Raw genomic sequence first — 15,458 nt, 5'->3', positions numbered from 1 at the left:
AACTGTATTCAGGGACACAAAGCCCAACTGTTGTGAAAATATTAGTATTCAGATGCGCCTGTGTTTTGTTAATGCATTTAATCATGTACAATGTGGCCATTGCTTTCCTTTCACATTTGCGTTAATTTATATTAGCCACAGAATATAAAGCACAACTAGAAAATCAGACTATTTCTCTTGCAACCTATATGTTAGCATTGCATTCCTGCAAAAATCCACAGCCCTATGCTGCCCCGGTGCTCTTCATGTTGCTTTTTTATACTGCTACGATGCAGAGGCATTTAATAGATACGTTAGAAATATCAGGTTCAAATGTGGCTGAATTAGTCAGTGGTCATATAAGATGCTCCCTATTCTAAGTGACAGATTTCTAAGGCAGGTAGCATGGCTGGCACCAGGCACAGCTGAACACATGATGACACTACGCACTGTCTCAGGAGTGTGAATGAGGGCAAACCTTTATGCTGTATGTTGGGAGTAAGTTACTCTGCTTTGGAAAGGCAGGTCAGTATATTGACTGCGTGATGAGTGTCATTCATGCGACAGCCTTTTGACTCCTATGATTTTGTTGAAAGAGCGTAGAATCATTTGCCTTTTGTTATTTATGTATTTGTGGAAGTGTATGTTGTAGAGATTCAAAACTCCACAAATACATATAACAAAAGGAAAACAACCCCGCCTCACCTCTGTGTGCAATCAGCCCTCAGATCAGTCACCTTCCAGCAGCCCCCAGGGCACGACCCTGGCCCCATTTCTCCCGTGGACGGCAGCCCCTCCCACCTGTGTTCCCCTGCTCCTGTGCTGGCCTACAGACCAAGCCGTCTGCCACCTTGAAGTCCACTCCTGCCTTGAAGTTCCCTTGGTGGTCTCTGGTTGCTCTTCAGAGAAAAGGCCAGTTCCTTGCCTCAAAGCCCTGCTCACTCCGGCCCCGCACCCCGAGCACCTTCTCCACCTCTCCTTCTCCCTCCACCATCCTCCACCTCTCCTTCTCCCTCCACCATCCTCCACCTCGCCTCTGCCCTCCACCATCCTCCACCTCTCCTTCTCCCACCACCATCTTCCACCTCTCCTTCTCCCACCACCATCCTCCACCTCGCTTCTCCCCTCCACCATCCTCCACCTTGCTTCTCCTCTCCACCATCCTCCACCTCTCCTTCTCCCACCACCATCCTCCACCTCGCTTCTCCCCTCCACCATCCTCCCACTCACCTGCTCCCTCTCACCTCAGGCCTTGCACCAGCTTCCTCAGGCTCCCCGCCTTTCTGCCTCTCCCATGTGAACACACCAACTTTCTTCCTGCCCAGGCCTCCTGTTGGGTGTCCTTCCCTCTGCAGAAGCACCCCAGCCCCCCAAGTCCTCACATGGCCGCTCTCTCATTTCAACCCAATGTTTCCTCGAGGGGCCTTCCTAACCCCCCTTACCTGTTCTGTTTTCTTTTGTGTCATTACTTGATATGAAATTACGCATTGTATACATCGTGGCCATCCCGCAAGTTACCATGAACTAGGAGACTTAAATCAGCAGGAGTTTCTTCTCTCACACTCTGGGGGCTGGAGGTCTGGCATCAAGGTGTCGGCAGGGCCGTGCTCTCCCTGGGCTCCGGGGAGGGTCTGTTCCATGTCTCCTACCTCTTGGTGTTCCTGGCAACTCTTGGTGTCCTTTGTCTTCTAGACACATCCCTCCAGTCCTTGCTTCCCTCGTCACATGACCTCTTCCCTGAGTAGCCGTGTCCTAATCCTCCCCTTCTTCTAAGGACACCAATCATAGGGTCAGGCCCACCCTACTCCAGTACAACTTCATCGTAACTTGGCTGTACCTACAAAAGACTTTATTTCCAAATATGGTCACATTCATAGGTACAGGGGTTAGGACGTGGACATGCCATTGTAGGGGACAGTATTCAACTCGTAACATTCATTTTCACCTATGTTCATGAGACATGGACCACACCTCGTCCGTCTAGAACAATACTTCACACTGTTAAGTACTCAGTAAGTAATGGGTGGATGGCGAGTGGGTGAATGGTTAGGTAGATGGATGGATGGGTGGGTGGATGGGTGGATAGATGGATGGGTGGATAGATGGATGGGTGGCTGGATGGGTGGGTGGATGGGTGGCTGTACAGATGAATGGATGGATGGATGCTGTTGGATAAATGTCAGTGAACAGGTTGGTTAGATGGATGGATGGGATTATAGGAAACTAGGAGTAAACCCACATTTTCCATAGATAAATAATAAAGTTTGGAGAGGAGACTAACTAAATGATGTTCATTTAAACCCAACATGTAACTTGAAAGCAAAATGAATGTATTGCCATTCTTGAGAGAAATGCTTTATTTTTTGTAAAAAGCTATGAGATGGTGGTATATTTATGAAATATCCCATTCCTACTTCAAATTTTCTAATTGTAGCTGCTTACAGGGGAGAAGCCAAATCAAAATGTCCTGAATAAGCAGTTCTCCAATGCAAGAGGCCTCTTGTGGAATCTGGAAACTAAAGAATTCTAAATGCCCCATTTCTTTAAGGCATGATTTGCAAAAAGAGATGGGAAGTTCCCTTTTTACCAAGAATACTAAAAATACCTTTCGTCAAATAAATGCTCCCAAAAGGTTTAGCTTGTTCACCAGAGGCTCTTTAGATGATAAGTGCCCCAAGAAGTGCCAGCAGTCCTGGATTCTCCAGAGGCAGTAACGGCAGCTCCCAAGGGGACATGCTGATGCGTGTGCTGTGCTGGCTCAGCAGGCCACTTGAGCAGGAAGCCCTGGCGGCTTTCTCTGGGGTGCCAAATCTCGAGTAACTGAGGCAGTTCCCAGAGCCTCTGAAACACAGAGCTGCAACTAGGCTGCGCAGTCCAGGTTGGTTTCTGCCAAAGGCGGTCTGGAGCTGCCATGTAGCTTTATGGCACTGCGCACATTCTGTGGATTTTGCAGGAGACAACCAGTCCACTAGCCCTGGAAGAAAGCAGCATTGTCCCGCACTCTGCTTTGCACAGCCCGTATTCATATCTCACTGTTGTTTGCAGGAGAGGCAGATGTGGACCAGAACAATGGGAGCCCCTCTCAGGACACAGCGGTGACAGACTCCAAGCGCACAGCGGACCCAAAGAATGCCTGGCAGGATGCCAACCCAGCTGACCCAGGGGGCCGCCCCCACTTGATCCGCCTCTTTTCCCGAGATGCCCCGGGGAGGGAGGACAACACCTTCAAAGACAGGCCCTCGGAGTCAGACGAGCTTCAGACGATCCAAGAGGACAGTGCAGCCGCTCCCGAGGGCCTAGATGTGATGGCGTCACAGAAGAGACCCTCCCAGAGGCACGGATCAAAGTACCTGGCCTCAGCAAGCACCATGGATCACGCCAGGCATGGCTTCCTCCCAAGGCACAGAGACACGGGCATCCTCGACTCCTTGGGGCGCTTCTTTGGCGGTGACAGGGGTGTGCCCAAGCGGGGCTCAGGCAAGGTGAGCGCTGAGGAGTAGAGGAGCACCCAAAGGTGTGCCCGCTTTAGTGTAAATGGAAAAGGAAGGAAAATCAACAGGTGAACTAAGCCGTTAGAGGAGGTGCTGGCGCAGCCTCTTAGCTGTCTAGGGTGTTGTCCTTGCCAGAAATGCTTGCGGGCTGTGGGAGGGGTCCTGGGTTGCTGCTTAGAATATTTCCACTTAACCCACCCTGTTTCTCCTCCTCACAAGGGATGGCAGTCAGGATGTGGCTCAGGAATGCAAGAGCGTTCTGAATCTGCATCTCGAGGGTGCTGTGGGTACGGGCTTTGCAGAAAGAGCACTGTCGTCTCGGGTCTTTTCTGTCTTATGTTTGGGGGCTTTATGGCTGATTTTCCTTCTGCTGCCCACGCTTTTGGGTTCAACATTGGGTTATGCTAGTTTTTTCTCGGACTCAGTGCTGCTAGCTTCACGTCGCTTTGCAACCAGAAGGCGACTGAGAACTTCTGAACAAACTCGAAACTTCAGTTCGCCTTGAGCGAAGTGTCTGTTTTGTCTGAGTTGTTAGAGGCGGAGGGTGGAGGGCCAAGGAGTGTGTCTGTGAATGAAAACCGTATTGTTTGTTATTCCATTAATTTGAATGTAGAATCCGTGAAGTTTCATTATTTAAATGTTCTGTAGCTAAAAATATATCACAAGAAAAATCGCTCCTATTGTGGTCCCGTTTCTGACAGTGGCTTCTGGAGTCGATGGTGAATCGGGCATCTGTGGCTGATGTTTCATTAAAGAACCAGAGCCCATGTGACATTCCCATAGCAAATACATGGCATGTCACGTGACTTCTTAGAGTGCTGGATAGCTGGGTAATTTTGGAAGGAGGGCGGTTTTTCAAAACAGGCCCCGGTTTACTGGGTGTGCTCACGAAACACGTAAGACACAGCTGTTCTTCCAGCTGCATACTGGGCTTATTGGGAAAGGCCTCCGGGAATGTAAGAGGCTTTGGGGTCAAGTGTGGAGCAGAGGGCCCGCATCATGTGAGACAACATCACAAAACTCTGGGACAACCTGGAATTAAGGATATTTACAGTTTGCTTTGGTCTCTAACAATAATTCTTAAAATTAGTGAAGATGATGAAATTGTTGAAGATAAACAGAAATGTCGGGTTTGCCTTTTGTGGGGGTGTCCGCGCACTGAGGCTTCAGGCGCTGGCAATGGCTCCAGCATCTGCTCCGAGTTGAGGTCCCTCCTGTGACAGTTGTCAGGACTTTTGTGAATAACACACAATACATATTAAGCGATCATGGAATTCATTGCCTGGTTGGTTCCTTGTGTTTGCATTTGTAGAGATTTTATCTTATTTTGGGGCTGTCTTCCCTCACCCTGAAAAGTCGGGCGTCGGACCTGTTTCTAATGCTAATTTCAATCTGAGGGGCTTTTTCAAACACAGCTATCAAACCACACCGGCCTCAGGCCACCTAATGGAGGCTTGCTATTATGCTAAGCACCCCACCTGCACGCAGTGTCTCCAGTTTTGAAACCTTAAACTATTCTGCTTAACTCAAGGAGCAGGACAAATAGAATTAAACTGGGCAGAAAAGATTGACTAGCTGGATAGCATATGTTATAAAACAAGCTTCATTTTGGTGGTAATGGTTTAAGCTGAAATAAAATTGTGGAAGCATTTATATCAGTCTTTGTGGCTTTATCTCAGAATGGATATATGTACATAGACACATATGTGTTTTTCTTCCTTGATATAGAATTACAAACTTTGTTGCTGTAAGTCTCCTGGACTCTTCAATATTTTCAAAGAAAAGATTCTGGTCTGAGAAGTAGCCATCCACTTTACAAAATAGTGTTGCTAGATTATTAAAGATCCAGAGAAATGAAAACGTTTTCACAGGCTTTTGAAAAATAAAAACAATGTTTAAGTAGTTGTTTTAGAATTTTGGAAGCATCGATTCTGTTCGCTACTGAATGTTGAATAAAGAAGATTTAAAAATCAACAGCCTTGCCCTTTGATGCCCAAGAAATGGAGGAGAGTTTGCGTGTGTAGCGATGCAGTTGGTCATCACACAGGCCAGAGACACATTCCTGCCCAGGGGCTTTGCTGCGAGATGCGGCCGGATTACTGGCAGTATTTGTTCAGCCCGCCTGTTGTACTGTGGATTCTCTGTTTGATTTAAACACTAGGATGTGAGCTTAACATACTCTCCACCCAGTGACACACCCGCCACGGCCCTAGAAGTCTGGGGTGCTTATTGGTGTGCGCTGCTGAGGGGTTATTTGTTGTTTTTTGTTTTTACTTTTGTTTTGCTCTGTTTGTAAATCAAGAGAGCCCATTTTATGTGCTAGAAAGGTCCTTGGGTTGAAGCTTGAGAAAAGAAGAGACGCGCAGGCCTGCTTGCTCTCCATAGAAGCCCAGCTCACAATTTCCCTTTCTGGCCATTGTCTAAGGGAGTGGGATGAGAAAGGTGCCCTCAGGCCCACGGGACAGCGGCTCGCATTAGCATGTGTTCAGGGGAAGCATTTACTCTGCTCACCTGTCTGGCAGGTTTTTCCTGGGTGGAATCCTGCAAGGCTGCCAGGAGCCGTGGCTCCTGGAACAGCGGCCGTGGGTCCCTGCGCCCAGCTGCCCCTCCCTCCCCTGAGAGTGGGGCCTGGGCCCTGGGAGGAGCCGCCACCCCCAGTCCCCGGAATGCCCGACCTCGCCACCCTTGGGGTGGCTGGGGAGTTGACCTTCAGGGAAAGTGCCTCGTGAATTGCTTGAGGAGCCCTATTCTTCCGAGAGCTGCAGATGAAAAGCGCATTCACGGAAACACGCTCCTTTGTTGCAAGAGGAAAGAAAGAAGGCCTGTGTGGCTGCCTTTAAGGAAGGGGTTTTTCGATTCCCTGGAATGTGGGGCCTTGTGAGGAATGGGCAGGCATTTAGGACGAAGATTAAAGTGCATTTGGTCCCTTTACAAAGGGTGGCTCTCCTAAGCTGCCATCCTTCCCCTCCACTCCTGGCCAGACCGCCAGCCAGCTCCACCCCGTGCAGAGCTGGTGCCCACGGCGCCTCAGGCCTGACCAGCCAAAGCCTTGAAACATTAGCTTCGGAAACGCTTCTCACTCCTTTTTATCTCGAAGAAGTAAGGTTTAACAAAATAACTAAGCTGGACACAGTGATGTAAGACCTGGGCACTTCCCAAGTAAGAGAGCGATGAGAACATACCAACTTCACATTTCTCCTTATCGGTGTACTTGTAAAGAGTTTTTTAAAGCTAGTTTCTGTACTGATGATTTTACTGATTTTTCTCTATTTACTTTACATTCAAAGCTCCGTTTATAACCTGCCAGTCTCAGCATTCCGTTAGTCCGCATTCAGTATTCCTCGAGGCCTCCCATTTGGACCGTACAGGACAGGAACCCGTTCTGTCATTTAACGCTGTGGGATGTGATCAGTCTTGTAAATTAATCATGAGGTTCTGTTCCCTGATTTTTTTTCATTGCATTTTAATTTCATTTAACACGTTTTAATGCTACAGTAACTTAATTCTTCATTGTTAACATGATACCCTAATTTTGTAGACATATTCTGTAATCCTACAGGGAGTGTAACATCTGGAGATGATGTGAAGGACACAGTAGGAAGTGAGTGGGGGCTCCACTCCATGAGGGTGTGCAGCCCAAAGTCAGTGGCCAGCGGAACTGCACTCACTCGTTTGTGCTATGAGTGCGTTCACTCACGGGAATGCCTCAGTGCACCCAGAGCCAGACTCTCCAAGGATGTCTCCATGGCAACGACCCTGCCACTCAGTGCATCATTTTGCCAAGAGATCTGGCCAGAGAAAATCTAGATGTGGTGGGTGTATTTGTTTCTGCACCCAAACAAAAACTTGTTGAAATTTTCCTATAGGAATTCATTTTGAAGGATCATTACCCTGATCAATTATTGACCAGTGATTTCCCCGGCTCAGCTACCAGCCAGTCCCTGTGTCCTCCTCTTGCCTCCAGAGCCTCAGTTGTCCACTGTTATTTAAAGAGGCGGTGGTTGAATTGGAGTGTTCTGTGCCTGTGTGGGTGGGGATTTGGCTGCGTCCTCTGTGTGAGGGATACATTGTAAATTATGTTGATGTATTTAATGGTGATTGCCTTCTGGTGATTGTATTCCACTTTGATTTTGTGATAAACTTTCGCTATATATATGTTTCTTCCTTTTTATGCATTTATTAAACATTTTAACAGACCGAGGATGGTGTACTAATTGCATGTGCATTTTTTAAGTTGTCTTTTCTGGTGTCCCTCCCTTACTAAGTACGTTTGTTACTGGCATTTTCGGGGCCTCCTGATGGACCAACCAGCAGGTGAGTCTGAGGGCTGAGCGCCCGCCATTCCTGCACCCGGAGGTCAGTTTCTCGCTCGTTGCTTTTACACACACAGACATTTCGTTCTTTGCTCTCCACTGACAGCTCGGTCCCAGTCTCTCCATTATGTCTGTTCTAGTTTTGATGCTTCTCTCAAAGCGCCGTCCTGCAAGTCTTTGGGGAAGCGTGTCTGGGACACAGTGTGCTCAACAGCGTTTACTGGACGGTTGAGCGCACAGAGACCGGCCCCTCCTGCGGTCCCTGGGAGGGTGCGTGTGAAGGGTGTCAGAGAAACCCTCGAGAATTGGAAGGTCAAGGTGGGCTGGCTCTTCTTAAGAATGCCAGTGCGTGTATAAGATGAAGGGTAAGCTGGGGTCACTGATAAACTAGGCGTAAAAGCAGAGCTATGCAATTCACTTTGATCTGTCTTCCATTCATCTGTGTAACACATCTTCCCAGCACACCCTCGGACTAACTCCTCTGCTCTTCAACTCATTTCCATTTTACGGCGTTCCTTTCCATCGCCATTGATTTCCCTCTTGGTAAAAGGATCAGCCATTTGGTAACAGGCAATTCCAATGGGTTGATGAAGAGCTTAGTTCAACATCCGAGAAAAACATCTTCGTTAGGGAGAGAACCACTCGCCAGAGCTCGCGTAGAGCCCACCAAGGAATTGACTTAATCTATGAGAACTGAGAAATCTCTCATCAAACTCTGGTCTAATGTGTTCTCTCAGCGTTTTCCATTATGTCTGTCACCACATTCTTAAATGCTCTGAGATCATCCTTCTTCATAAAAAGTAGTCAAAAGGGAGAATAAAACTAAAGAAAAACGAACTCTTCCGAGGGGGCCCCACACACGATTTCTATAAGAGGCTCTTCCTGCCTCTGTCTCCCCAGCTCTTGTTGGGGCACAGCCCTCCTATTGCGTTGCTCATATTCCCGCTTCTTCTCCTGAAGAAACTCTGCTTTTCTGATCAGGCTGAGCATGTGTCCACATGAGGTGTGGAGCATCCCTCTGCCGCTCACACCGTGGGAGGAAAGCTTGTCGTCCCTCTCCCGGCCCCTGCTGGGAGGGCAGGCTGCCCATGAGGGCAGGGGGACCTTGTGCTGCTGTAAGCCGGTCGGTTCCCCGGGGGCCGGCCCCTGTCTCAGTGCTGCGGGCTCCCTCTGCGCCAGCCCCTGTCTGCCGCACACCAGGAAGTCTGGGTGTGACAAGAGAGGGGGCTTCACACCGGCCCCCCAGAGCTGCCTGCAGATGTCTCAAAGAGATGATCCTCTTCATTAAGGAGCGACATTGCCTCAAATCGAAGGAAAATAAATTAGAAAATTCTTTGCCTTTTGACCACGTATATAAAGTGGACTTGCCCATACTCTCCCTGGGAGGGCGTCCCTCCCTGTGGGGACAACCAGGCTTTATCAGAGGGAGACCACCACAGGCTCACCCCCTGAGATGTACTGTAAAATAAGTACTCAGTTGTCTTACCCTGTTAAGTACCCACGACCAGGAAGTAAAGGCACCAGCACTTCCCGCTGGTGTGGAAATCGCCTCTGTGCAGAGAATGGATCATGAGTCAGTCGTATAGCGAAGCCCACACTCACCACAGAATTGCCTCCCGACCCCTGGTCTGTTCACGTTACAATTATGTTTCTAGAATGCAATAACAGTTTTCTGTGTCATAACGACTGTTTATTTCCGTGCATAACAAGCTGTTACCCTGTTTTTTTAAAAATCCATTTCATCTGTAGCCAATGCAAGACATCTCTTGAAACTTATTGCGTTGATTTTGTCTCTTGACCACTATAAAGCTTTGTCTCTCTCTATCTCTCTTCCTCTCTCTCTCTCTCTGTCTCCTTCTCTGTCTCTCTCGCTTCCTCTCTTATGCCATTTTGCTATGGAAGGTCAAAAGAGAGGAACTTTCTGCAGCCTGTTTACCTTGGTGCTGTAATAATATTCTCTCAACCACGCTGCTCACAGTGGGTTGATAAGGCAGGTGCTGTCTTATAGCTAATAGAATAGGGAAAACACTAAATTAGGAGCAAATCCTATTTAGGAAAATTTATAACAAGAGAGAGAAGGTTAGTGCATAGCTCACGTCAAGGAATATTAACTTCCTGTTAATATTAAACTCCTGAACTTCACCAGCAGCAAGAAAGAATGTCTGTGACAAAGTGTAACTTCCAGTGGTTGCTGACGATTTTGAGCACTCTGGTGCCCTTAAAATGAGGTCCTCATGCTCCAGAAAAAAACCTGAAAACGCCCACAGTGAGAGCCACGCTCACCTCCGGAGCAGGAGCATTTCCACTTGTGAATCCAGTACAGAAGCTGGCACAGTGGCTGCAAAAGAAAAAAATAAATAAAGCTCCACAAATAAAACTGAGTGTGAAATGGATCTATTCCGTGACAGACTTCAAAGAGCCCTCGGCTCCTCCCATCAGCCAGGAGAGGCTTTCTTTACTGCTCAGAAACCTTGCGTCTGGTGCCTGCTACAATTTTAAGAAAATCTGGTCACGTAATTAGGTACAGGGCTCCAGAACAGATTCTAAAGGAAAGAATTTTTCCTAAACCCTTCCTCTTGTTCCTTTTCTTCTGACGTCCATCCGTCTGTCCTAGGGGCTCACGCCGCCATCTTCTCCTTCCCGGTGTCCCTAACCCCTGGCCTCTCACTGGTCCATCACCCACCTGTCTTCACACGCCCCTCAACCTCTAATCTTCATCCTCCACTTCCCCCTCCTTGCTGCCTGGGGTCCTGCCAAGCCAGGTCAGGACAGGACATTGCTGGAGGACTTGGGGCTCTGCCAGCGTGCCGTGTGGACTCAAATGGCCACTCTGTGTCCCTCTGGCAGGTACCCTGGCTCAAGCAGAGCAGGAGCCCTCTGCCCTCTCATGCCCACAGCCGGCCCGGGCTGTGCAACATGTACAAGGTAAGACGCCGCCCTGGCCGCTCCTCCTCAGGGTCACACTGCGAGCATGGTTGCCTGCCATCCTCGGTCAACGCAGGTGGTGTCCGGGGCACGGTCCTGGCCAAGGGGCATTTGTAGGTCATGTTTGGGAAAGCGAGTGGGGCAGCTCTAAGGGAAAGCAAACAAAGGAAAATGTTCGAAGACAGAAAAAACCCTCAAGAGGGATGCCAGGGAGCTGCCTTTGATTCCTGACCCCATGTGGGAGCCCACGCAGAAGAGCCGGGAAGGGCCGGCTGCAGGGTCGGGGCAGTGACAAGCTCACGCGAGCCTGCTGGGCCACAGGCAGTGGGCAGCACTGGCCTTGGAAAGGTGGCCTGTGACCGTGGCCTTGACCTGCCTGTGTTCGTGTCTTCTTTGAAAACCAGTGCCTAACAGATAGTGTGCGCTCACCAAACACTAGTTGAATTAAACTCTTAGATGACGTGCCCTTGGGAGGTCCGGCCGTCACTCACGTCCTCCCCTGAGCTCGGCCGAGCCTCCCTTGGGATGGAGGACAGGCGCTGTGATCTGTCCTCCATTTCCCAGGCAGAGGCTGCTTCCTAGTGCTGGGGACCTCCAGGCGACTGTGCAGAGGGCAGGGGGGAACCAGGAAAGGAAGGACCCCAGAGGAGTCCCTAAGTCCCCCGGGAGTCACACCGCTGCTCATGCCTTGCGGGCGGCCGCCACACGAGCCGGTCTGTGGGTCTGTGCTTCCAGATCAGGGCAGGCTCTGGGCCTGGGCGCCGGGCTTCTGGAACCTGGGAAAATGCAAAGGGTTGAAAGCACATGCTTGAACATGGAAATAGCGAGAGCGTCGCTCTGACACGTTCGACTGAGTCCTGAGGTTTGGGGGTGGGTGGGGCCTGAAGAATTGTGACGGTGCGCGGCTGGCTTCAGGAGAAGGGGTTGTCCCTGAAGCTGCAGTGGCCTGACTCTCCATCCCGGAGAGCCTCAGCGGGGTGGGGGACGCTGCTCTGAGAGCCTGCATTTCTCCTGAGTCGTGTCCAGCTGGAGTCACCGTGCTTGCTTTTTGAAGAGCTCTCTTGGCGGCTCTTTATTTAAAGCAAACACCTCCACCCCAGGAAGTTAGGGAGGGCCCCTGACGGCCTGGGAGGCGCATTTCCCTGGGACACTCAGGCCCGGTTGGGACTCCAGCCGCAGTGAAGCCAGCCAGAAGCATCGGTGCCCTCCCGGGAGGGGCCCCTGCGGTCCCCAGGCTGTGAGAGGCGGTGCTGGGCCTGAAGGCACACTGTCATCCTGCAACAGCCAGTGCTCTGTGTGTGCAAGGGGACAGCAAAGGATGGGCAAAGTTGCCGACTTTTGAAGCCCCAAAAGGTGGCCACTTGCTCCCTTCATCCTGAAGCCACTGGCCACCTGCCTACCCTATTCTCTCCACCGGAGACACATTGCCATGAGAAAGCAGACCCGCTCCACGGAGAGGCGGAGACCTTGCCAGGAATCCCCGGACCCAAAGCAGAGTGGGAGGGGCTTTGGTGTTCAGGTGATAATAAGAAATTTTCAACAGAATGTTCCATTTTTCTCTGTTAAAAAATCTTTTGGTGAAGGAAAAGGAGCACCCCTGTCCCCCACATCTTCATCCCAGACTGACTTTTGTGCATACGTTTGAAAATCTGGCCAAAAATAACAAGTATTCTGCACAATGCCATCTGTGTGGCCGCCCGAGATTGGACCTCCAGTGGACACATCGTGGGTACACAGGACACACTGTGGTTTCCAATAACAGGCTCTTTGCGTTTACATTTGTTCAGTTATGGACACCCCATTCCGCTCCAGCTAGGATGTGGACCGGCCTGCCAGAACATACACTGGGAGGATGTTAAAACACGTAAAGAAGCACCAGAGGGCCGTGTGCCTGTACGTGCATGGTATCTATGTGTCCTCTGACTGAAGGGAAATCGAAGACAGGCGTGAGGTGAAACCACAGGCAAAGTTGCTACACAGACGCACGCCGACGGGCTCCCCAAAATTGTTACCGATGGCAATGAGCTCTTCAAGGACCATATTCCAAACATGGAGGCCTCTCAGTAGGCCCCCTGGACAGGGCACAGCCGTGCCTGATGCTTCCGGGAGGCGATGCTGCACTGGCTGAGCACAGAGTGGGCAGGGGCGCTCCCTCCGGGACAGGGCATCTCCAGGCCGCACTGCCACGCGTTCCCATTCTGAGTGCGAGGAGAAGCCAGGGGCGTCTCTCTCCTCTCTGAGAAAGAGCTTTTGATTATTTTGAGTGTCTTCCTCCAGCACTTTGGGATTCTTTATAATTTCAAGAAGAGAGTTATGTTTATTAGAGAGTAGATTTAATGGCACCCGCCACAGGAAAAGGATTGCAAGGGCCAGGTTGCACTTAGTGGTTTTAAAATACACTTGTGGTCCAAGATTGTACAACAAAGCACACTTAAAATAGGCCCACAGAGGAGAGAAAAGCCGACGGGCGAAGCCACCAGCTGAACAGCTGTCTCACAGCGCTGGAACTAATGGTGTCGGGCCATGTGACTCAGACCCGAAAACTTCCTTCTTCCCCTGTGGTTCGGAGAGTCCAAAGGTGTCGATGGACAATGGCGAGCTGACGTTCTGTACCCTGACCTTGCAGACACTCACTCCTCCTTCTCTCTGCCTCTCTCTGTGTCTCTGTCTCTCTCCCTCTCTTCCTGCAAATATACCATGACGGGTAAGAAGACTCTCCAACTGTGAAATCGGAGGTAACATCAAAGAACAAACTGTTCCAGTGCTGTCGATGGTTTCTCAAGAACCAGACTCCTCCCTAGGAATTCTTCAATTCCAGGAGACTGGACGCTTTTCTTAGGACGAACACAGTGCTCAGTTCCTCAGGGGAGGGACCATGACTGCGGAAGGCAGGGAGGGGGCACAGTAAACAAATAAAATAGTGTTTGAGAACCCAAAAGCAAGTTGGAAAAGCAAGAATCCCAAGGGAGAAACAAGGAGTAAAATATACCATGGGGGAAGACAACTCCGTGAGAATAGAGGCAATCCCTTTTTCTTCAGTGCCCTCATGGGTCTGCCCCGCCGCCTTGCCCTCAGCGTCAGCCCCATCTCAGCCTCTGAGCCCCAGGTGGGCGCTGCGTAGACGCGCTGGACCACTGAGCTCGAAGAGCACGTGGTGTGGGGATGGAAGGAGCTGGAAGGTGCCCAGAGCAGGGCGCAGGGTGCTGTCAGCCGCACAGAGCCTCACTCAGGGCCCCTCAGTCCCCCTTCCCCCATCCCGTTTCTGCCCCGTCGGGGCCCCTGGAGAGGAGCAGCAAGGGGAAAGCCTCCGCCTCTGATTGCCACCAAACCACTGTTAGTGGTTCCTTTGAAAGTCCACCTGCCTTCATGGCCGCAGACCACGGTCCTTGCTGGCCTGGAGAGGACACTGGCTGGCCACCTGGCCACTGAGGGCACCCACAGAGGTGCCCAAAGATGTTCTCCCTGTTTCTGAACCCCTGACAGCCCTGGCACGCTAGGGCTCAGAGAATCAGAGACACTTTGTCGGGTGGCAGAGCCGGAGAGAGAATCAACCCACATGTGTGGGTCTGAGTCTACTGCTTGGCCACCCCTCGTCTTCTCCGAGCTCCTGTCCTCATCTCTAACACAGCAGCAACAGCAAAGATGACCACCTGTCCCTCCAGGACCCTGGGGGTCCCGGGCCGAACGAGAGAGTTACGAGAGGCAAATACTCTGCGCCCAGTCCTGTGCAAACACAGGTCTAATCAAACCCCACCTGTCCGCGCGGACACCCAGCTATTGTGGAAAGATCCCGGTGACCCCATGGAGCCACTCAGAGGCGCAGCCTTGGCCCTTGGAGGCCCGGTTCCCCCTCTGCCACTCACCAGCTCCAACCTTTGGGCCACTGTGTTTCTGCTCTTGGGCCTCAGTTTCCTCAACTGTATAGTGAAAGTGTCACATTCAATGATTGCAAATACTTCTCTGAAGCCCAGACCCCACCGGTCTTGCCTTTAAGTCGGGAGGGGAAATGTCGTCGCCACCTGTGATCACACAGCTCCCGCCGTCCAGAAGTGATGGGGAGGAGGGCTCAGTGTGCGTCCGGTTTGTCGGAGGCTGTCCTGTTTGTGAGAAACAGCCACTAGTCTCCCAGGTGGGCCCATGCTGGAAGACCTTCCAGAGACTTCTCTGGAACTTCATCTCCAGGTTTTCTGAATCGGATTTCCACTTTCCAAATAAATGGCTCTGACCAGAGTGCAGCAATTTTGATGGCTGCATGTTTTGATGGGCCCTGTAGGTCCAGCCGTGGGGACCCAGAGCAGACCAAGTTCCCTGGGGAACCTGCCACTGCGGCCGGGAGGCGGGGCCAGCCGGCCACACCGTCCACCTCGGGGGCTGCTCCCGCTGAAGCAGCAGCCAGCCCTCGGCCTTCACCTGCTCAAGAGCCTCTTGCAACGTTCCTTCCCCAGGCGGTTTCTCAGACCCTGCCTGCCTTAAGCTGCTCGTCCACGTTCTGTGCCAGGAGGTAGTTGAATTCCAAGCCAAGAACGGGCACCTGGGCGACTGTTTGGGTGTATGCCTCCTTTGTGAAGTTAGCTTGACGTTTATGCTAAAAACAGCCTCCTACACCCTTTAGACACTGTGACGTCTTTAAAAATGGGTGCCTGGAAGCAAAGGAAAAAAATCAGAGTAGTTAAGGCCAACATCTAATCCCACTTCCCGCCATTTTGAAAGGAGACAGCAAAGAAGCCTCAAAAATGCCGCGTTCGAGGGA

At 50.9% G+C, this 15,458-nt stretch overlaps 1 protein-coding gene across 14 annotated transcripts in view; it reads left to right on the top strand.

Annotated features, from left to right (window-relative positions):
* Positions 1-15,458, top strand: part of MBP (myelin basic protein) — a 140,697-nt gene that overhangs the window by 97,355 nt on the left and 27,884 nt on the right. For 7 of the 14 annotated variants that reach the window (XR_011542829.1, XM_070630302.1, XM_070630298.1 and 4 more), the window contains 2 exons: positions 3,025-3,461; positions 10,631-10,708. Coding sequence is in view for 12 of the 14 variants with exons in the window: in XM_070630302.1 (XP_070486403.1) it covers positions 3,025-3,461; positions 10,631-10,708 (515 nt within the window). In the remaining 2 variants the exon portion in view is untranslated. Of the gene's footprint in view, positions 1-1,750; positions 1,992-3,024; positions 3,462-10,630; positions 10,709-15,458 lie in introns of those variants that run through there. The other 7 variants (XR_011542830.1, XM_070630307.1, XM_070630304.1 and 4 more) reach the window with 2 other exon arrangements.

This window comes from Equus przewalskii, chromosome 7 (assembly GCF_037783145.1).
Source record: "Equus przewalskii isolate Varuska chromosome 7, EquPr2, whole genome shotgun sequence".
Lineage (NCBI taxonomy): Eukaryota > Metazoa > Chordata > Mammalia > Perissodactyla > Equidae > Equus > Equus przewalskii.
Note: the sequence above shows the minus strand (reverse complement) of the source record. Positions and strands in the feature narration are given on the sequence as shown.